This window comes from Bacillus rossius, assembly GCF_032445375.1.
Source record: "Bacillus rossius redtenbacheri isolate Brsri chromosome 9 unlocalized genomic scaffold, Brsri_v3 Brsri_v3_scf9_2, whole genome shotgun sequence".
In the NCBI taxonomy this organism is placed as follows: Eukaryota; Metazoa; Arthropoda; class Insecta; order Phasmatodea; family Bacillidae; genus Bacillus; species Bacillus rossius.
The window spans coordinates 19,748,812-19,770,708 of NW_026962013.1; the positions used below are offsets into that span (position 1 = coordinate 19,748,812).

General features: G+C 41.4%; 1 protein-coding gene across 1 annotated transcript in view; it reads right to left on the minus strand.

Annotated features, from left to right (window-relative positions):
• Positions 1-21,897, minus strand: part of LOC134543278 (uncharacterized) — an 88,295-nt gene that overhangs the window by 46,344 nt on the left and 20,054 nt on the right. The window contains exons 6-14 of the mRNA XM_063388188.1: positions 20,153-20,367; positions 17,408-17,515; positions 16,557-16,725; positions 14,727-14,870; positions 13,849-14,002; positions 12,013-12,122; positions 10,124-10,213; positions 8,120-8,306; positions 5,896-6,005 (exon numbers count right to left, since the gene is read on the minus strand). Coding sequence (XP_063244258.1) covers positions 5,896-6,005; positions 8,120-8,306; positions 10,124-10,213; positions 12,013-12,122; positions 13,849-14,002; positions 14,727-14,870; positions 16,557-16,725; positions 17,408-17,515; positions 20,153-20,367 — 1,287 coding nt within the window. The remainder of the gene's footprint in view (positions 1-5,895; positions 6,006-8,119; positions 8,307-10,123; positions 10,214-12,012; positions 12,123-13,848; positions 14,003-14,726; positions 14,871-16,556; positions 16,726-17,407; positions 17,516-20,152; positions 20,368-21,897) is intronic.

Consider the following 21,897-nt stretch of genomic DNA (forward strand, 5'->3'; position numbering starts at 1 on the left):
GGATACGCTATGAATTGAAAAAAACTTATGCAAGATAATCAACTGTGAAACAGTACGACTTGAAGCGAAATGTGATGAAATAATTCGCTGAAATAATTGCCAGTGTATTTCAGTGATTCGATTATTTATTTGTACCCAATCTTTGGGAGTGATAGTAGGTTTTCAGCTGTGGGAGTGTGTTTGATTTATTGGTTGGTTTGTTCTGCAGGGAGACAGCGGCGGTCCCTTGCACGTACTCAACGGCACGTACCACCATCTTGTGGGTAAGTGCTGACGTGGGACGGTCACGAAGGAGAGATAAGAACCCGAAATACGCCATATTGATTTCAAACGTTTTTTATGCCGTAACAATTTTTTATCATTTAGTGTTGAAAATTGGCCTTCGTTAAGACAGATATCACACGTCAAGAGATTTTAAGATACCACAAGACTTTGTCTATTGAGAGTACTATTTCAGATGTAGTCATTTCCAAAAAAAATTCAATTCTTAACTCTAAATAGTTCACAGGGGAAAATCACTGTTAACTTCAGTGAATCCATTGAATTATAGAATGTGCTTTAAAGAAGACAAATACGTAAAATTACACAACAAAATATTTTAATGGCCTAATTGAAACCAAGATGGCGTATTTAGGTCGCTATCCGTATGTTCATTAAATTTTTATATCACTTAATTTGCAGCAGCTCATATAACCTGCGATTCACTATCCTTCTAGGAAAATATATTCGACTAGTAAGTAGGATTCCAGCATCAATATATTATAATTTCTGTTTGGTAATTAAATGTTATCTGTTATGAGGCGCAGCAGTAATTTTACAGTAACTTCAATATAGAATTTTCATTTATTTGCAAAAAAAATATCTTCCTTGTTTGAATAATTTTACTTCGAAGTGACTTTATAATGTCGCTTTCATTTATAAAATCATCATGCCTCCAATTTTTTAAATATTTTTCCCCCTTAGGATACTACACCCCACTACTGCAATATTAAAAACAATCAATTATTCAATTTATTCAGGGGAAAATCTGTGGTGACGATGTCTTGATTCCCAGAACATTGAAACGCCTCAAAATATAGAGTAGAAAAAGTGGAAGTTGCTGTGAGCTAGAAAGATGCAATTTAAAATTAATGAACTTTATCAAACCAAAGTACTCATAATGATTCAAGTGTTTTCGTTTAAGCCTTTTGAAAACATTTCAGTCAAATTTCACTTATTTTGTACGATCCTCATAGGTTTCGACTCAAGCGTGAACTAGATAAGAGTTCTAAATATTCTTTGAATTTCAATCTTACTGACGTATTTTAACTGCGAACCTTGAACATGGTTGGTTACCCTATAAGCAAGTCGTCATTGTCGTCACCAACGCCGTCGTAGTGTGATTCGCGTCATGTATTGTAGTTGAAAACGCAATTAGCGTGTATAATTTACTACGCTCGGCATTATTTATATATATATATATATATATATATATATATATATATAATTCTACGTTGAATATCGTGTCCTAGTTTCCGTGTTTGTAAGTGTGTTTGCAACGAGAGAACACACGGGCGAGCCGCAGTGGCGTAGCAAGCTGGTGGCAGGGATGGCCCCCGTCAGGGGCGCCGGAGCATTGAAGGGGGGGGGGGGGGCGCCGCGACGGTTCACGCGTTACCTTTGAATATATATACTGTATAGAAGTCGCGAGTGGATAGGATGTACTCTACGTTTTTCAGGAGTGTATGATGAGCAGCTTGGGAACTTCACCGCTGCAGTGCGCTGCCGTAACGCCCTGTATCGTCTTAGTTGTTATTTACACGTTAGAGCGCAGCACTGTCGCCCGCTGTCATTCCCCGCACCCCCCACCCATCATTCACTGCAGCTCAACGTCGTTCAACAGGAGGGGAAAGGGGTGTTTGAAGAGTTCTACACTTGTCCGCTAGGGACCACCACAAGTCGATGCCCTAGAGATGGTGGCGATTGCGGCGGTGAACTAACCAACTACCTCAAAACCGTATTAGAAATTTTAACCTGGGCTGGCGACTTCTATACAGTATATATATTCAAAGCGCGTTACTGAACCCTCCCCCCACTCTCTTTTAATCCAAGAGGGGGCGCCAGTCACCTTAGCTACGCCACTGGGGCGAGGCTAGATGTCGCGCATCTCTGGCGAGTACTGGAGAAACACACGCGTTGTTCCATGTGCAGGGGTGGTGTCGTGGGGAGAAGGCTGCGCGCGGCCCAACCACCCAGGGGTGTACACCCGCGTGAACCGCTACCTGCAGTGGATCCACCGCTACACCCAGGACACCTGCTTCTGCTCGCCGGCCTAGTCCCGCCCCGGGGGGGCACGAATAATCACACCACGACTGTCCTCACAAACAAATACTTGTTATTTATTCTCGCATCATCGATCACGTGAAATAAATTATATATACATGTTTTCCTTTTACATATGCAAATCTCGAGATATTTTCTGCCTCGACATGAGGCATGTATCAGGGGCATGTTAATTTCGCAAACAAAAAAAAAACTAAAAATTCATGACCAGTTGTGTGTTAAAATCACCATATAATTGTCTTATTGGTTGAGTTTTCCTTTAGGTGCAGTCGGCTCACCATTCAAAACCATTATGTGCGGTAATAAAACTCATCCTGAACAGCCCTATACCAAATAAGGCAATGGATTATCTTGCAGGTGGCCGCCAATCCTAGCGAATAATAGCAAATTGCCGTCTAATGAGTGTTTACGTGTATTTTTTGCGGAAATTGCATGCCCCTGATGATTACAAAAAAAAACCTTACCTACAATATATTAAAAAAAGAAATGGAATGATAAAATACACATCCAACGTGAAGCTACGCAAGTAGTGTCAAGCACATATGTAGACTAATCTTAGGAAGAAATCCATCAGGGTGTACAGAAAAAAAATTCAAACTGAAATTCCTGACTATTACCTGACTTCTAGAGTATCATGAAACAAAACATTAAATGGTTACCTTGAAAGAAACTAATATAATTATTTTACGACGACTGCAAACACTGCCAAGGACACAACAATCATACAACAATGTGACAAAAATGTGACAAACCTGTTCACACAATATCCTAAATTCTTGAAAACTGTGTACAGTGATTTTCTAACATAGTAAACTGAGACACCATAACAAATGTAATTAATTCAGTCTCAAGTGCCAAAAAAATACATATCTGTCCTAAAAAAAACTTGGCACCATGACTTGCAACAAAGCAAGACTGAACCCAAATATAATAACACATGGTTAATTGATTAGCGATGCAAGATGTATTGTCTCAGATACCATTTCATTTAATTTCTCTGGACCTTCATATATTTCCCTGACTATTCCCTTATTTTCCTATAAATTATAATTTCCTTCTTGACAGTTCCATACTCCCACTGTTTTCTCTGTACACACATCAATCAACTTCAAATGAAGTTAGTTATTGCAAGTTCAATTTGTTGGAAAAATATGCCCACAGCAATTATTATTCCAGCACACTGTTCAACACACATTTTTCAAACAAATTTGTTAAAGAAAAATACCTCTTTTACAATTTTTACTATTATAAAAATAATATTCCACAAGATCATATTATAATAACGAGACATATATGCTAGTCGCACTTTGCTGGAATGTAAACACACTGAACGACTGAAATTACCCCAGCCCTTTTTTTCATTAGTTACTCATTTTATCTCTAAATCAGTTATAAAAAGATAATTTTGAGTATATACGCCTACACTAGTGACCGCCAGCAGTCACTATGTTCAAAAGCTCATATTGAATGTGAACGAGACGGACGAATTATTCGTGACGTAGGATTTTTGTTTGCACCGTTACGTTTACCAATCTAAAATAATTTATAGAGCTGTAGCAACCCGTATGTATTCGTTACTGAGTAACGGGTGCGGCATCTAGTAACGAGTAACGAAACGTTACACACGAATGCATTTCGTTACTCGCATTTTTCGTATGTTTTACGCATGCGCGCGCTTATTCGTTACAAAGAACGATGTTTGTTTATTAAGAAAAGTATAATTTGGAAATTCGTCGTCCAAGTTTTTTACTGTTTATTAAAGGTAGTGTGTGTGTAGACAAAGTTTGAGATTGTAACAGAAACAACGTAAGAAAGTATTTTTTACAAATTATAAATATGTATGTTTTTGTTTTTTATTATCGCGTATTTTCACATTTTTTGTTCTTATCTTTAAAGAGATATTATAATAAAGCCGCTCTAATTAGATTTAATTGTTTCTTGGTTAACAAAAGCTGTTAATTATCAATTATTTTTAATTGTTTATATTCGATTTATTATTATTTACGCGACGTAATACTGTACGCGTACGAAATACGACTCGATTCGTTGCTGTTACATAACATAGCATGTTATGCGGTATCAGAAGTAACGAGTAACGATACGAAAGTAACGAGTACTAATTGTTATAGTAACGAATACATACGGGTACACTTTTTTTCGTTACTTTTACACCTCTAATAATTTAGAAAGGTTGGTTGATAAGTTACTTCAAGCTAAATTCACTGCCAAATACCAAAAACAAAATTTTGGTGAACAAAACTCTCAGCCTAGTGGAATCATTTACGAAATTTTAGACATACAGTTGGAAAAATGGTTTACATACATATCAATGCACGTCCGGTCTCAAAAACAAGTTTCACCGATATTAGTGCTAAGTCCTAGGTAGAAAGTAAACTTTCATTTCTTTCGTTTAATACACATATGCATAGGGGACAATTATACAGTAGATAAATTGACGGACTCCACAATGAAGAATTAAACTGAAGAGCTCGTCATAATCTCAGATAAATAAGTCTTCGTAAACTTTACGCCAGATTCCAACTACTGGGTTCTGTGTTTCTTTGTAAACAAGGCAAGCACACATATGTGCAAAAAATAAAAGAAGGTTTCTCGCTGTAGACTCAACGTGATTTTTCATTGTTTTGTTCATATACTATGTTTATTATTGTTGATTCATGTTCAAATTAAGTGAACTCAGCACCCGTAGGGTTACAAACATGAACGTTAATTTGCGAAGATTCCTGGATAATTTATAACCAGCTTTCTCAGCAAATTATTGGTGGAAATTTTTAACAGTGAAGTGGCCGCCTTAACAATGTACTGAGTAACGACGCTTTTTCGTGTGTAGGGTAGGGGAAGGGGAAAGAAAGGCCGCACTGTTAAAAAATTATCCAGGAATCTTTATAAATGTATCGTTATTTCCGAAAATTGACGGGTACTGAGTTGACTTACTTCGAACATGAATCCACAAGAATAACATTAGTGTTATATTTTTTAAACATAAAAAAAATTGGTTTAGACGAAAGCAGAAACGCATTTTTTTTTTTTTTTTTTCGTGTTTGTTTACCGTACTGTTAAGGCCCGTTCTACAATGGCACGGAAACGGAGACACGGATCACGTGAACGGAGAACGGATCACCCGGAACATTTCGCTATCGCGTCTCTGCTGCTTCTGCAATGCACGGAAACGTAACAAATTGCAACCAATGATGTTTCGTTTCAAGGTTACGAAAAATTTATTTAATTAAAGAAGAATATTTTGCTTAGAGGTCATAGAACAGGTAGAATTTAAGTATGTAATAAAAAATAAACGACAAAGCAATAATAGAACACTAGATATTCTTGTGCTTGAAACAATTTTTAACGTATTTAGAACATAAACAAAGATGGCTACCACCGCGGCCAAGCACTCGGCCGCTCGGAGCAACGTAAACGGAGGAGCTCAGCACTGCCGAGCTGACCCGTGCGTCTCCGTCTAAGGCCCGGTCCACACGAACGGGCAGTGTGCGGGACGGGAGCCACGCGGCGCCCGCACGGTTTGTTACGGACAGTAGGATAGGTAGAGCAGCCCACACAGGGCGGGCACTGCGCGGCAGCGGCGCGGCAGCCGTGCGGCTGTAGCTGCCACCCGCACTGCCCATAGCGCGACGGGCACCGCGCGGCAGCCGCAACTTTGTTACGGGCTGTTGTGAGATATAGAGTCGTCCACACGAGCGGTCGCGCCAGTCTTGCGGGGGAACCGTCTTGTGTGTGCTGTCAAGTTAGTAAGAATTGGTTTCCACCATGAATGATACTGACGTAGAAAAAGTTTATGTTGAAGTGTATACAGACCAGAAACTGGAATTCCGATTGAAGGTGTTGCGTTAAACCAAAAAATTAGACGGGCAACATTGCAACCAGGTCAAATAATTGATTCCCTAAATACAGCTCCTATGTAGCCACTGCAAAGTACTTCCGCACACCCAAACCACATTTCTGCTTTCCAGACACCACTTACAAGAGTGTACCACCTAACTCAAACACCTATGTATGGACAGCTCCAGGTTCAAAGTGCAAAACCTATGTATACCCAGCATCTTTCACAAATACAAGGAAGCCAAAACAGCGAGCTTACAGAAAATCGGCTTTTCACTTCATGTCGTTCCATCGTGTCACCATCTGACACCGAACTGTCTGCATTCTCGGATGACTCCTAATGTGCATACCATAAATAAACACTTTGAATATCAAGTTTCATATTTATTATTTTAAATTTTTTATTGTACGTGAAGAGCTGTGCGAAATAATTTTTTCAGACTTAAGGGCATATTTGTTTTCCAGTACGTACTGTACATAACAATGTTAATAGAATTGTATGAATACACCTACAATATAAATATATTTTGTTATCTTTCTCATATTTAAAACAAACCTGTATTGTCTAAGAAAGTTATTGCGATATGTAAATGGCCTTGTCAACTTATTTAGTACAAGTTAGTACAAGAAAAAGGAAACACACTTACCTAAGCGTTAAAGCCATCATTTCCATTGTAGGTATAGCCAGCCTCATGTTTGTATATTGCTTTTGCAAGGAATACTTCACAGTCTCATGCAGTTCGTGAAAGCTTGCAGACAGAATTCTGAAGTAATTAAAAAATTTAATTTCGTCTTCTTGCAATAAAAAGTTCCTTGTAACAAACGACTGCTCACTATGGGATGTACCCAATACTTAAGATTCGACTTTCTTCTTTTTAACACCTGAATACCTACGTACACAAGTACGGCACTATGGCGTGCATCCATTGCATCTAATGACTGAACTCCAAAATGGTAATGCCCGCAGACATCAGCCGCACAATGACCGCTCGTGTGGACTGCACCACGCACCTGCTATGCGGGCGCTATGCGGCTCCCGTCCCACACACTGCCCGTTCGTGTGGACCGGGCCTAAGTGCCATTGTTGAACGGGGCTCGTACCGAAAAACCGACCAGGGAAGTTTAAATACGGAGTTTTCTTTTAAAGGGGGTGCCTCTCATTTCAGGTCAAGATTTTATATTTACAGTAATTACAGATAAAAATGTATACTTTTCCAATTGTTTAAATTTCACGAAATGAAAAATATATACAGCGCATACGTTTTGCATAATTTGTTGCCAGAGTTACATTTTTAACGTTTTTGGGTTGTACAAATAAGAAGAATTTAATTTAATGCAGAACTGATACTTTTTAGGTTTAACTGCAATGCCACTGGCTACTTCAAGAAATGGTTTGAATTTCTTTCAGAAAATATTAATTAATTTTACCTGGCATTACAAAATTCACAAATTTGTTACGAGTTTGACAGCCGAGAAACAAGAAATGTGTTTTTGTGATACAAATGCAAACCATATCATGAAGTAGCCAGTGGCATTGCAGTTAAACCTAAAAAGTTTCAGTTCTGCAATAAATTAAGTTCTCCTTATTTGTACAACCCAAAAACGTTAAAAATGTAACTTTGGCAGCTAATTATGCAAAAAGTATGCGCTGTATATATTTTTAATTTCGTGAAAGTTAAACAATTGAAAAAAACCTTAAGGTTGATCAGTGATTAATATGAATATAAAATCATGACCTGAAATGGGATGCACCCCCTTAAGAAGACGCGATTGTCTGAAATTTCGAAGAACTCTTGGTTTGTTTGAGGTGGATGTTATCCGTGGACTGGCTGCAGTTCCCGAGTGCGCGCTCAGGCGGCGCGGCCGAAGAAGGGCTGCAGCGCCGCCCGCAGCCAGACGAGCGCGCGACTCGCCCGCCGCCGTCAGTCCGTGTCGTCCTCGCTGGAGCTGGGCGGCGGCTCCAGCAGCGGCGCGCGGCGCGGTCTGGCCGGCGGGGGCGGCGGGGGCGGCGGGGGCGGCGCGCGAGGCAGCGGCTCCGCTCCCCCCACCGCAACCTCCTCCTCCTCTCCCGCCGTCAACCCCGCACCCGGCTTCTCCGTCATCCAGAACGTCTTCATCTCTCCTTTGCCCTGGCCACAGAGAAACCAACTATTTTTTGAAGTGAAACTTCTTTGGACGCGATAAGACCGAATTGTAATGCAATGTTATCGTGAAACATTGTTGTGAAAAGTTTTTTTTTCCTAACCTAACTTAAAGCTATGAGCGTGCGGGCGAGGTCTGGGTAGGGAAGACTCTATACGCTCTAATCATGCAGGTTTTAAGCCATGCAGGAGAGGAAGCATGCATCATGTGCTAGAAGGGGATTGGCCAGCCATGGCAACGTTTTAGCTATTACTAACTCCCCTCACTGACTATCCTAGACTGAAACTAGATAATTTGGACCCAGGTAAAACCTGCATAGACACAAGGAAAACCCTGGGCTCATTCTTTTTTTTTTTCCTGGCCTAACTTTAAGCTATGAGTGTTCGGGAGACAGCGGGCTCCACGTGGTGGGGTGCGGCTCAGGTTGAACCCCGCCATGCTGCAGGGATAGCCGGGTTGCGCCTGACGCCACCCCGGCTTGGGCAGAGGGCAACACAACGGAGTTTGAGCTTATTTTGAAGAGAGTATTAATTTTGTTAATTCATGTTTATTTATATATTTGTCTTCTCTCTCTCTCTCTCTCTCTCTCTCTCTCGGCCGTGTTGCCCCTTACGTTATAAGTACTTAAGAGTCGAGGTTTAAATTTCCAAAGAAGTTTCACTTCTATCGCGTGTACTGAGTTACACGCGCACTTCCCCGCCCCCTCCTTTTCAATCCCTAAAGACGCGTGCATACTAGCGCGCAGGTATCCTGTTGATTCACGATAATGCTCGACCGCACAGCGCTAGACGCTCTCAAAAACTTTTGCAGCGGTTCCATTGGGAGGTTTTTAATCATTTCTCCCCCCACCCCTCATTTTCTCTTCATTACAGACGAGGATTGGCACCGAGTGATCAACGCCTCTTCTTCAGGAACATGAAACAGTGGCTTGCATCGCACCTTTTCGACGATGACAATGCAATTCACGATGCTGTAACAGGATGACTTCATTATTGAGGAAGGTACTTAAGTAAAGTACAGTTGTAGTTTCCAGTTATATATAATGAATTTTCTGTTACTAAGAGTGTCTTTAATTAAAAACCAAAAATTTATTTCGGATTACCCTCGTAACTATTTTCTCACGCCTAGTTATTAAAAAAAACACTTCAAGTCTCTCAGTACTCCTTAAAACCCAATACACGTTTGTTGTCTGGATATGAAGTTAATTAATTTAGTACGATGCATTTACGCTGATTTTAACACTTTTAATAACGCCCTGTAAAAACGAAGTTCCTGCTAAAAAAAAAATTAACATGTAAGTAGAATGTTTTCTAAATATCATATTTTGGCAGAATTTAAATATTATAATTTTTCCTCCCGAGTGTAGTTATTTTTAGTCTTTATAAACACTAATTTTTTTCTCAAAGCAAAAAATAGTGTGGTCAATGACCATGTTAATATTAATGTGTGTTGGAAAATACGTAACAGACTAGAAGAAGAAACAGCAGACAATCGAAAAAGGCTTAATTACTTGACATACAACTTGCTTAAACATAGTCCGAAGATCTTTTTACTACCAATGAGCCGAGTTAACAAGTTTATTGTGAACTATTAAGTTAGAAATTTCTTACATACGTTTCTAATCATGTTTCAAGGGAAAAAAACTTTAATGTAAAAACACATAATGATATACATGGAGTATTTTGGGACTACGAAAGCTTAATCAGAATATTTAGTTTTTTTTTTAGAGTAAGCCTAAAAAGTGTTGCAAACTTTACCTCAAAATATTAAACAATATGCCTAATGATCAGAAACGCCTACTTACCTTTACTTTGACGAGTCCTCTGCATTCGAATATGTAGCGATCATCTGGTAAAAGCTGCCGAGTTGCATTCGATATCTGGACTCTCCCCGGCTGTCACAAAAATAGTATATATAATATACTAGAATTTAACAAATAAATTCGTTATATATATGTTTAAATAAACAACATTATACTTTATGTAAAACCAATACTCCTTTATTATCAAGATTTTAAATCACATGATACATTAACACATTCAAAATAAAAACTAAACCTTTAGAGCGTTATTACTTGCAAAAAATAAAATATACAAATTAAACTGTAATATTAGCATTAATCACTAAGGATTAAGAAATGCTAACTGCAGAAAAATAAAGGGGAAAAAAACAAGCAGTTTCGAAATTAATGGAAAGCAAGCCAGTTATCGAAACATGACTGTAAATATACATGCATACTTAAATTCCATAAACAACTTTCACCACTTGGTGAAATTCAATCTTGCCTCCTTCTCTTACACTTAGTCTCAACATATAGGCATGTAAATTTTACAAGAATACACAGTTTGATATCAAGCAGTAAATTTAAGATTAATGACAAGCTTTGGACATTTTATTTGTTTCGCTAATATTTTTAATAAAGTAAGTCATAAACCACGAGCCCGTAGCGGCCACGCTGGTGATCTCTCTCCAAGATGTACTGGGTTCGATTTACAGCGGGGAAAAACTGGATAGTTTCACAAGTGGGAAACGTGGCGGACGTTCCTTTGAGCCAGTGAGTTTCCTCGGGGTACTCCCATTTCCTCGCCTCCCCCACACACTGTGTCCAGACAAACGAAGATCGCAATATCGCCTCGCCGTCCTTCTTGTGTTTCCCCTCTTTACCATCGATACTTTCTTCCAGCTCTTCCTCTCCTCCTACCAACCCCTCCTCTGGTCTCTTCAGGGCTTCACTAAGCTTGTTTCCCTCGGCCTGCTTCTTGTAATCGTCACAGCCTTACAAGCGTGTTTGTGGCTGCGAACATCGCTACGTGTTGACTGCTTACTCGTTTTCTTTTGCCATGACCAACCTGCTTAGCTATCAAATGTCATGAAAAGCCAATCAACGGTTCGAAAGTTATCTTTGGACAGTGCGCGTACAAACATACAAACATATACACCACATAAACCGATCGCTTTGGTTGTTGCGGAGACCCTTCGCTTTGCTCGTTCGATTATTCTGAAAGTATGCATGTTCACTGAAACCCCTGTCAAAAAAGGGACACTTTATGTTTCCCCAGAGTGTGGCTAAGCTAGCACGTGTGGATCCCATGAAAGGAGGACGACAAAAACACGATGTGAAGCAGCGCAAAGAGCTCCTGAATAAGAGTTCAAGGAAATAAAATACCTCCGAAATGAGACAGCGAGGAAAAAATAGAGTTTCGGAATAAGACAGCGAAAAAAAAAAGCTTCGGAATAAGAGAGCGTGAAAGGAAAAAAAGCTCCGAACTAAAAAAGCGAGGAAGAAAAGAGTTTCGGAATAAGACAGCAAGTAAGAAAACTTTTTTGGAAAAAGACAGCGAGTAAGGAAAAAAAAGTCTCGGAATTAGAGAGCGAGGTAGGAAACAATAGCTCCGGAATAAAAGAGTCTCGAAATATAACAGTGAGTAAGAAAAAAAAGTTTAGGAGTAAGAGAGCGAGGAAAAAAAAAGTTTCTGAAAAAGACAGCGAGGAATAAAACAGCTAGGAATAAAACAGCGAGGGATATAACAGCGAGTAAGAAAAAAAGTTTAGGAGTAAGAAAGCGAGGAAGAAAAAATCTCTTGAAAAAGACAGCGAGGAATAAAACAGGAAGGGATATAACAGCGAGTAAGAAAAAAAGGTTGAGGAGTAAGAGAGCGAGGAATAAACAAGCTCCGCGATGAGACAGCTCACCTGGCTGGTGGTCTGCATCCTCGCCGCGGTGTTGACGGTGTCGCCGAACAAGCAGTAGCGAGGCACCTTCATCCCCACCACTCCCGCCACCACGGGCCCCGAGTGGATGCCTGCGGCAATGTAACACTACTCTTCCACCCGCCAGTCCACAGAGTCACGTCAGCACAGTCGGCGGTGGGTCCGATGGCTGACTGTAGTGCTGGGCGAAGTAAGTCTGCGTTCTGAAAAACCCCTTCCCACCCGCCCGGGAATCGAAACAGGGACATATGGCGCACCAGTTGAGTTTTTGATGTTCGGCAAGTGTGTTGGTTTTCATCACCACCGAGTCGACCATCCTCCCTTTACTGACTTTTTATTATTGGGCTAGTCATCTGACATACTGACATATTCTCTGACTTGTAACACGAAATCTATACATTACAAATTTATCACCCATGCACCTGAAAGCTGGCTTCGGGGGATCGGCTCTGAGTCACCAGGACGTACACTGAGGAAGGTAATTATCATTTATCACTTCCGATACGTGGTTGACCATCCAAAGGTGATTACAGTTCGTTCGCCTCTAATTGAACATGCTTGGGGGCCCTGTTTAAAATCTATTTTAGTATCCCTCGACCAGAAGGCAGGTTCAGCATTTCCATGGGCTAAGTAACTGGTATTGCGATTGAGTCAATCACTTGAATCTTTTCATATTATCATAAACATCCTCTGTACGTATTACACCCAAAAAATCTCTATGTTTACATATTTGAGAAATGCTCGTAAACGAAAAGAAATACATTGACACAGCTCTTCCAATAATATTTTAAAAGTCCAAAAAAATATATACTTTTCTTGATTCGTTGCAGGCTTAACAGAGTGTATACCTGGTTATTTTTGGGTTGAACTATATGCATGCACATGCAGGGAAGGTTTTTTAAGGGTTTATTTCAAACCCTAGATTATTTTCATGGAGAAGCAACGAGACATTTTCAGGACATCCGAGTATGAAAAAAAAATTATGGTTCCGCCACCTTTCCTAAAAAAATTAATATATTCAGACGATGGTATGATTATATATGGAATTAGAAACTCAAGTATATTTACTGTAGTAAAATGACAATGTGTTTCACTACCTTACCAAATTTAATAACATACGTGACCTAACATTTTACACAATTGGATACAGATATCATAGACAAATGAATAGGGACCGGAAAAATTCGCGGGTTCAATGACCTCCAGGATGAACTCCACAGTTCTACGTACACTCGGGTCAAATGCCATCCACTCATTGGCTGCTGTCTTGTGAGACGTTCCAGAATAGCGGCCTGTGATTCGATAAAGCTTTGGTCGGGTGTTTCTCATTGGCCCAGAGTCATCCAGGTGAGTTGTGAGCCAATAGCAGAGGCAGCACTGAGGTATAACTATTTGTATTTTAGCCTATCGCGAAATGAATTCGCGAATTTTTCCGGTCTCTAACAATGAATGACATGGGATAATGTTGTATAATGATGACTGTGACTTTATCGATGACGATTACAATGATAATATGATGTGGTGATAATGTGATGACAATGAGATGATCATGTGATGATGAAGTGATGATAGAGTAATCATCTTGGAGGCTGGCCGGTGACCCACTATCAAGGCAGCGGGACAAAGATTACAAGAGACCGGACACACTAGAATAAGAGATTCTGCAACAGCTTGCCGCTGCCACTTAACAGCATGTGGATGTTTGAAACACAGATATGTCTCCAGCCCTGGAACCAGGAAGTCAAATGCTTTCACACAAGTGTGTGAAGCCAGGCTTCGCGCTGACGCCGACGCGCGAACTTAACGTCTGAGCAGTACCGATTCGAATCTGTATCTTGATCTCCGACGGCAGCTGAAGTCTCCCCACGTGCTTGACCAGGCACAGAGTGACGTCGGCGACGTTTCGCGCGTGGTCGGGGGTGAAGTCCGGCGCCCCGCTGACGGCCATGTACACTTGCCCCACCGTCTCCACCTGAACACGTGACCCGGCTCTTTAGGCTCGCTCTCACACGCACATGCTGGTCACCTCGTTTCCCTGCGACTGCCGTCGTCTGAGGGCTATTCCTGCAAATGCATCGCTATATCTCACATATATTTCACATCAAATTTTGTAGCCATATAATTACAACTCGCAAAAAGCATTTAAGTGAATGCCTAGTGAAAAAAAATTGTAAAAAACAACAATAATTTCAAAGCGTTGTGGTTACAAATCCACAGGAATAGCCCTTGACAAGAGTTAAAAAAAAATGGCAAATGAGACCAAGCCTAAATACTAATGAAACAAAAACATAGACGATCACATGAATGTGTCTACAAACACTGTTGATAGAAAAACAGTGGTTTAAGGATACGTAGACCATTGGAACTATTTTTGAAAACTGTCGAATTTAAGAAGAGTCATACAATAAGCACTACATAAAAATTAATAATTTATATGTGCCTAATATGACCAGGCCATGAACATAGCAAACTAGCCAAAATTTTGTTAAAAAAAACTTACAGCCACATGGGAGCTCTACGAACTAGTTATCAGTATTTGTTTTGTCGCCTGAGTAAAATAAATTTATAAAAGTCAGGCGAGAAATATTAGGCTCAGGTACAATATGTGCATGATTTCGTTTTTGGAGAAAGATTGTAATAGTTTTCTCTGCAGCGCGCTGCGTGGTGCAGAGAGAGCTACGTGACTTCGCGCGCACCTTGTACACGCTGTGGCGGTCCATGAGGGCGTCGAAGCAGGTGAAGACCGCGTTCATGCCAGCCACCACGTCCATCACGTCCTGCACGGTGGTCGAGTTGAAGTCCACCAGCTCGCAGAACAACACCGACACGGCGTCGAACGACTGCAACCCACCGTGGACCCGATGCGTTGGTTGGAACACACACACACACACACTGGTGCACGCACTGTGAGGAGCAAACAGATATCCTTTTATCCTTTCCGGGATGTGGATGATGGATTGTGTGTGGGTTTGTCATCGCAGCGTTAATGTCAGCCACATTTCCCAATTGCGATAAATTTGGGGGTTCTAACTCGGGTTTCCTTGGTAGGAGGCGAGTGATCTCACTTCTCGACCATCGTGACCCCTGGGGTGATTAAAGACGTAAGCATTCAACACTCACCTCGGTTCAATGAAACTGGGTAAGGAATCTTCCATGACCTATCCATCCCAGCGTTTAGCTGGGATCATTTCGGGAAACCACTGAAAAACCGTAATCCGGGTGCCATGACCGGGAATTTAATCCGGGTCATCTGGAATTCAAGTACAGTGTCACTGCTACACTTCGTTCCATACGATCTCTAAAAATTAGATAAGTTATGTTTGGTTTTGTGGATGTTTGTCGTTGTCTTCCGGAGGGTCGTAAAGGAAGAAAGTCTTGTCCCGCTGCACCATCCACATGTGTCCTCTCGCGCGCCCTCTGCAGACATGCTAACTGCACAGTTGCAAAGATATGGTCGCTAGTCCACACGCCCACCTGGCACTAGGACTGAGGGCAGCCACTACTTGATTTCTACAGTCGACGTCTTTTGTATGTCTATGGATGCACTTAGTGTCGGTCTCAACTATATCAGTGATGTTGTCTTCGATATCATATAACTGCCTAGAATGTCGCCCACTAGATGTCGTCCTCCAGGTATCCTTTGATGTGACCCTATTGAGCTTTGATTTATAATTTTACTTTTAAGTCATGTTATATTTAATCGACTTCTAAAGGAAATATACATAGGCTACGTGTGTGTACTCGTATAAATATTTTTAAGGCCAACATATATTTGATAATTTTCATGAGGTACGTAAAACATTCTTAAATATAAAATCCCATGGAATCCGCTAAGTAATCTTGACTATAGTGGTAGCCTATTAAGACGTCTGCATGTGACAGAGATATTGTCTTCAAGAATTCGCGTCGAGGTATCGACCCATCGATGTACCTAACATGTCTCACAGTAGACATCTGCGTGTCACTGAGCTATCGTCTTCGAGTTGTCGAGATGTCAAAGTATCATAAGTCACATAGTCCCATCGATATGTCTAACATGTCTCACAGTAGACTTCTGTGTGCCACTGAGATTCAGTCTTCTTAATGTCGCTCTTGAGATACAGAAGATAACATTGTCCCATCGATTTACCTAGCATGCATCACATCAGAAGTTTGCGTGTGACTTGAGATGTCGTCTTCGTGCGGTCGTCCTCGAGGTATCGAAGATGACGTCGACCCATCGATGTGCCCAACATGCCCCACTGCAGACGTCTGTTTGTTGTTGAGATGTCTTTGGGATGTGATATCGAAGATGACATCAACCCATCGATGTGCCTTACATGTCTCACAGTAGACATCTGCGTGTGACTGAGATGTCGTCTTCGTGTGGTCGCCCTCGAGGTATCGAAGATGATGTCAACCCATCGATGTGTGCCCAACATGCCTCACTGTAGACGTCTGCTTGTTGTTGAGATGTCTTTGGGACGTGGTATCGAAGATGACATTGACCCATCGATGGTCACGGTAGAGGTCTGCTGGCCGCTCACCTGGCAGGTGCTCATGGGGGTCTGGCCGGAGCGCAGGCGGTCCGCCACGGGCTTGGGGATCATGGAGTAGAGCAGCTCGTCGCCCCGTCGCTTCCAGCAGTCCAGCAGCGCGTGGCTCTCCTCCAGGTCCATGGACCGCTGCTCGGCGCGCTCGAACATCATCTCCAGCCTGTGACAATAGGCACATTAGGTCATCCTGCACCGCTCAGTTTTTTCTTAAGTTATACTTCTTTAGGCACGTTATGAAAAAAAATCATGAAAGCGAATTTTTACGATGCGCGCGCAGCGCGCAACAATAATTGACATGTTGAAAAAAACTACATAAATATAAATATTATATATGTGCTTTTCAAGTGTTTTTATATAAGTCAGTTAATGCTGGGAAAGTATTCAGTATAGCATAGATACTGGCACAACACAAATCATATATATGCCCGGGTAAGAATCCCTACCCATTATTACTACAAACACTATTTTGTAGTGATACAGTTGTTTTCATTCAATGTACGAATTTACTAATATCTTTAATTTTGCACGAATATTTCTGTTCCATTTACAACAAAAAAATATATTTACAGTATGAGACTTACTATTCCTTAAATTTTAACTTGATACTTCCCTTGCATTAGTTGAACTGCCACAAATGCAAAAGAGATATCTAGTTAAAGTTTTATAAATGGTATTTAAATAAAGTTAATAAAGAAAAAAAATATCAACAAGGCGTGTGAAATCGAGTATTAAACAACGTCATTGAATACGGGTTTCTTATGGAAAAATGTTTCCCTAGGGAGGGGAAAAGAGAGATCTCGTTGGAAAAATTTCATGGGGAACTGAATGACGAATTGACTGACCTGGAACAGTGTTGCCAACCAGCTAGAACCATTTCTCTGCTCAGTCCGTGCAAGTTCAGGTCGTTCAGGTAGAGGCCCATGTTGGAGAGCTCGTCCAAGTTGTTTATCCTGGGGGCGGGAAAAATAAGCAAACGGTCCAATTAATGAAAAATTCAGTGAAGTAAAACCTATTATATATAGAATTTATTAAAAATATGGGAAGATAATAAAATAAAATTGAAAGACTCGAAAGGCAAACATGTACTAATTAGTACAGAAATTTTAAGTTATTGGTAAACGTTAGTTTGAGGGGAGAGAGAGTTATATGGTGGAGGTTTATTCAACGGAAGCTATATGCTTACTAACTATGATTTGTAGGTGTGTTTAATTCGTGAACAATCGTGATAAGAAATGAATCCAAAATACTGAACGGTTATAGTAATGTAACTAGACTAGTTTCCACCCGGGGCAAGAACTTGTCTTAGTGCTCTCTCTCTCTCTCCCTCTCTCTCTTTTTTTTTTTTTTTTTTTTTTGCTAACCAACCAAACCAAAACCTTACCCGACAACACCTCATATCATCACCACTACAATTATTTCCACTATTCCAATATGTTTATTCAACTTAGATGGTAAACAAATATATTTATTTAAAGTCATTTCATTAGGTCAATGAGCCGTTTGTGCCAATGATATTGGCCCTGATTGGTTTTTAAGTAACCGTAGCATAGTTATAGCAAGAAAAATAAATAACGATTCCGCAGTTTCACAAGTTCAGCGTATGGACTAAAGTGGTTAAGCCCGAATAAATGTTGATTCTAATATTTTGTGGATGGATACTCGGTGCACTGAAAATTGATTTTGAGAAGCGTTCATAAAATGTTACGTTAATCTTTGAAAAAAACTATATTTTGGAGAATCTGATTGATGTTCGCATGGTATGTCCCGTTGATATCCTTTAGAATTCAATATATGCTATACTTCTAGGTTATTTTATAGTAAACATAAAGATATACTCAAACTGTACACACAGTGAAGAATCCTTAGGATATTTTCCAAGACAACCAAAATACATTTGAAATATATTCGTAGTATCAAAAAAAATATAATCTTCCTAGCACACCCCATAAATAATAAACACACAAAAATACATAGTAGGGATATTCTGTTAATATGTAGTTGGGGGAAGGAGAAGTGAGAAAAATTTAACTTAATATCATACGTTAGAAACACATAGCTTTGGACTAACATAACTTGGAAGAATTTAGGTTGTGTGTTTCTAAGTTACGAGTTGTGTGATTATAATCTGAATGCTTTCTAAGTTGTTTGTTTCTAAGCTGTGTGATTCCAAGCTGTGTGTGTCCAAGCAGTGTGTTTCTAGGTAACGACAGCAGAGGGAGAGTGAGGGAGGGGAGAGAAGGCGGGAAGATCGAGCATGGGGGGACAAAACTCTAATTGCCGAGACTGAGCCCTAGTTTTTTTTAAGTAGTTTTGGGCCCACCCGCTAGAAAGCATACCAACATAGCTACACTGATTGTGAGAAGTAATGCCTCAGCAAATTATCAGGCAAAACAGAGCAAGTGAAAATGAAATTGCTTTATTCTGGTAGCCACATATTTCGTAGTAAGGCATAAGCAGGGGCGTAACAACTAAATTTCCAAAGGGGGGGGGGGGCAATATACCTTTTTATAAAGAATCATCGATCCCCCCTATTGAAGCGGGGGGTCCGGGGGTCCTCCCCCGGGAAAATTTGTATTTCAAGGTGGAAAATGGTGCTATTTAAGCAGTTTTATTACCTTAAAATTGATTACACAGCACTTTCTTTGCCCCCGTTTGCCACCACTTCAAAATTTCAGAGGGGGGGCAAAATACCCCTTGCCCCCCCCCCTTGTTGACGCGCCCCAGGGCATAAGTACCATAAATACTGCACATTCCTGCTCATTTATATAGAATATGAATTGTTATTATTACAAAATAGTATTAAGTGTTCTCGCGGAGAGCAATTGGTCGTCAAGGAGTGCTAGCAGTGACGCAGGAGCAATTGGTCGTCAAGGAGTGCTAGCAGTGGCGCAGGAGCAATTGGTCGTCAAGGAGTGCTAGCAGTGACGCAGGAGCAATTGGTCGTCAAGGAGTGCTAGCAGTGACGCAGGAGCAATTGGTCGTCAAGGAGTGCTAGCAGTGGCGCAGGAGCAATTGGTCGTCAAGGAGTGCTAGCAGTGACGCAGGAGCAATTGGTCGTCAAGGAGTGCTAGCAGTGACGCAGGAGCAATTGGTCGTCAAGGAGTGCTAGCAGTGACGCAGGAGCAATTGGTCGTCAAGGAGTGCTAGCAGTGACGCAGGAGCAATTGGTCGTCAAGGAGTGCTAGCAGTGACGCAGGAGCAATTGGTCGTCAAGGAGTGCTAGCAGTGACGCAGGAGCAATTGGTCGTCAAGGAGTGCTAGCAGTGACGCAGGAGCAATTGGTCGTCAAGGAGTGCTAGCAGTGACGCAGGAGCAATTAGTCGTCAAGGAGTGCTAGCAGTGACGCAGGAGCAATTGGTCGTCAAGGAGTGCTAGCAGTGACGCAGGAGCAATTGGTCGTCAAGGAGTGCTAGCAGTGACGCAGGAGCAATTGGTCGTCAAGGAGTGCTAGCAGTGACGCAGGAGCAATTAGTCGTCAAGGAGTGCTAGCAGTGACGCAGGAGCAATTGGTCGTCAAGGAGTGCTAGCAGTGACGCAGGAGCAATTGGTCGTCAAGGAGTGCTAGCAGTGACGCAAGAGGGGCTCACAGCGGGCTGCACAGGAACACGATGGCCTTCATGTCGTCCACGTAGGTCATCTGGCCCTTGAGCAGGATGCTGCGGGCGCCCTGGCTGCCGCGGCGGTCCACCACGGACATGCCGAGCCCCGAGGACTCCTGGCGGGCCGGGGGCGGGGCCTGCTCCTCGTCGGGCCGCGCGCGCAGCACCTCCAGCTCGAACAGCACCGCCTGCAGGTACATGGTCTGCGGGGCGGGCCCGCGCCCTCACTGCCTGGCCCGGTTTACAGTTGTTAGTAGTGGCGGCGAGGAGACTGATAGCTGGGGTGGGGAAATGTATTGGTAGGCGAGGAAATATTGTTAGTTGGGGCAGGGAAATTAATAGTGGCGGCGAGGAGATCGATAGGTTGAGCGGGGAAAGTTATTGGTAGGCGAGGAAATATTGTTAGTTGGGTCAGGGAAATTGTCAGCTTGGACGGGAAAATGTGTAGTTAGGGTGAGGAGATCGATAGGTGGAACGGGGAAATGTATGTGTAGACAAGGAAAAATTGTTAGTTGGAGCAGGGGAATTAATAGTGACAGCGAGGAGATCGATAGGTTCAGTGGGGAAATTTATTGGTAGGCGAGGAAATTGTTACTTGGGGCTGGGAAATTGTTAGCTTGGACGGGAAATTTTATAGTTTGGGTGAGGAGATTGATAGGTGGAACGGGTAAATTTATGTGTAGACATGGAAAAAATGGTTAGTTAGGGCGAGGAATTTGGAGATTGGGGCAGAGAAATTAATATTTGAAGCGAGGAGATTGATAGTTGGGGTGGGGAAATTTATTGGTAGGCGAGGAAATTGTCAGTTGGGGGCCGGGAAATTGTTAAGATTGGACGGGTGAATTTATAGTTTGGGGTGAGGAGATTGATAGGTCTAATGGGGAACTTGATAAATGTGGCGAGGAAATCGGCATGTGGTGTGGGGAAGTTATTAAACGGGGTGAGGAGATTGACAAGTGGGACGTATAAATTGATAGGTTGAGCGTAAAATTGTTCAATATGTGGAGAAATCGATAGTTGGGTAAGGGAAATTGGAATTGGCAGCAAGGATATTGATATGTGGGGTGAGGAAAATAATAGTTCGGCGGGTAAATTGATGGACGTGGAGAATTTTATAGGTGGGATGTGCTCCTTGATTGGACACTTGTTATATGGTAGTTAGATACTTGGTGTTTTATGAGAAGTGAGGAGACCAGTGGCGTAGCCAGGATTTGTATATGGGGGGTGTTAAGAAGCATGGCACCCCTCCCCCGTATTAAAGCGGGGGGTCCGGGGGTCCTCCCCCGGGAAAATTTGGATTTTAAGGTGTAAAATAGTGCTATTTTAGCCGTTTTCGGTACTTAAATTTAAATATTGTAATGGTAAAAATTGTATTAATTTTAATATGAAATTTGTTTGAGTGATGAATAAGAAATTAATTAAAGATTTGGGGCTAAGGGGGGGGTTTGAACCCCTAAACCCCTCCCCTGGCTACGCCCCTGGAGGAGACCAGTGTGTTAATTTTCTCGATAAATAAGATGTTATTTCATTTTAATTGATTAATTTTTGATTTACCGAATGTTTTTGGTCAGAAGGCTCAATATTGTTACATAATTTAGTCCACTAGGTGCTCACAAATGCATACAGTTAAGTTAGTATATATTTTAACCGTATGCTTCAAGGTATTTGATCTCATCGTATTTAAGATTGATAATCGGTTTGAGATATTATGAACTTGGATAAAATATTAATAA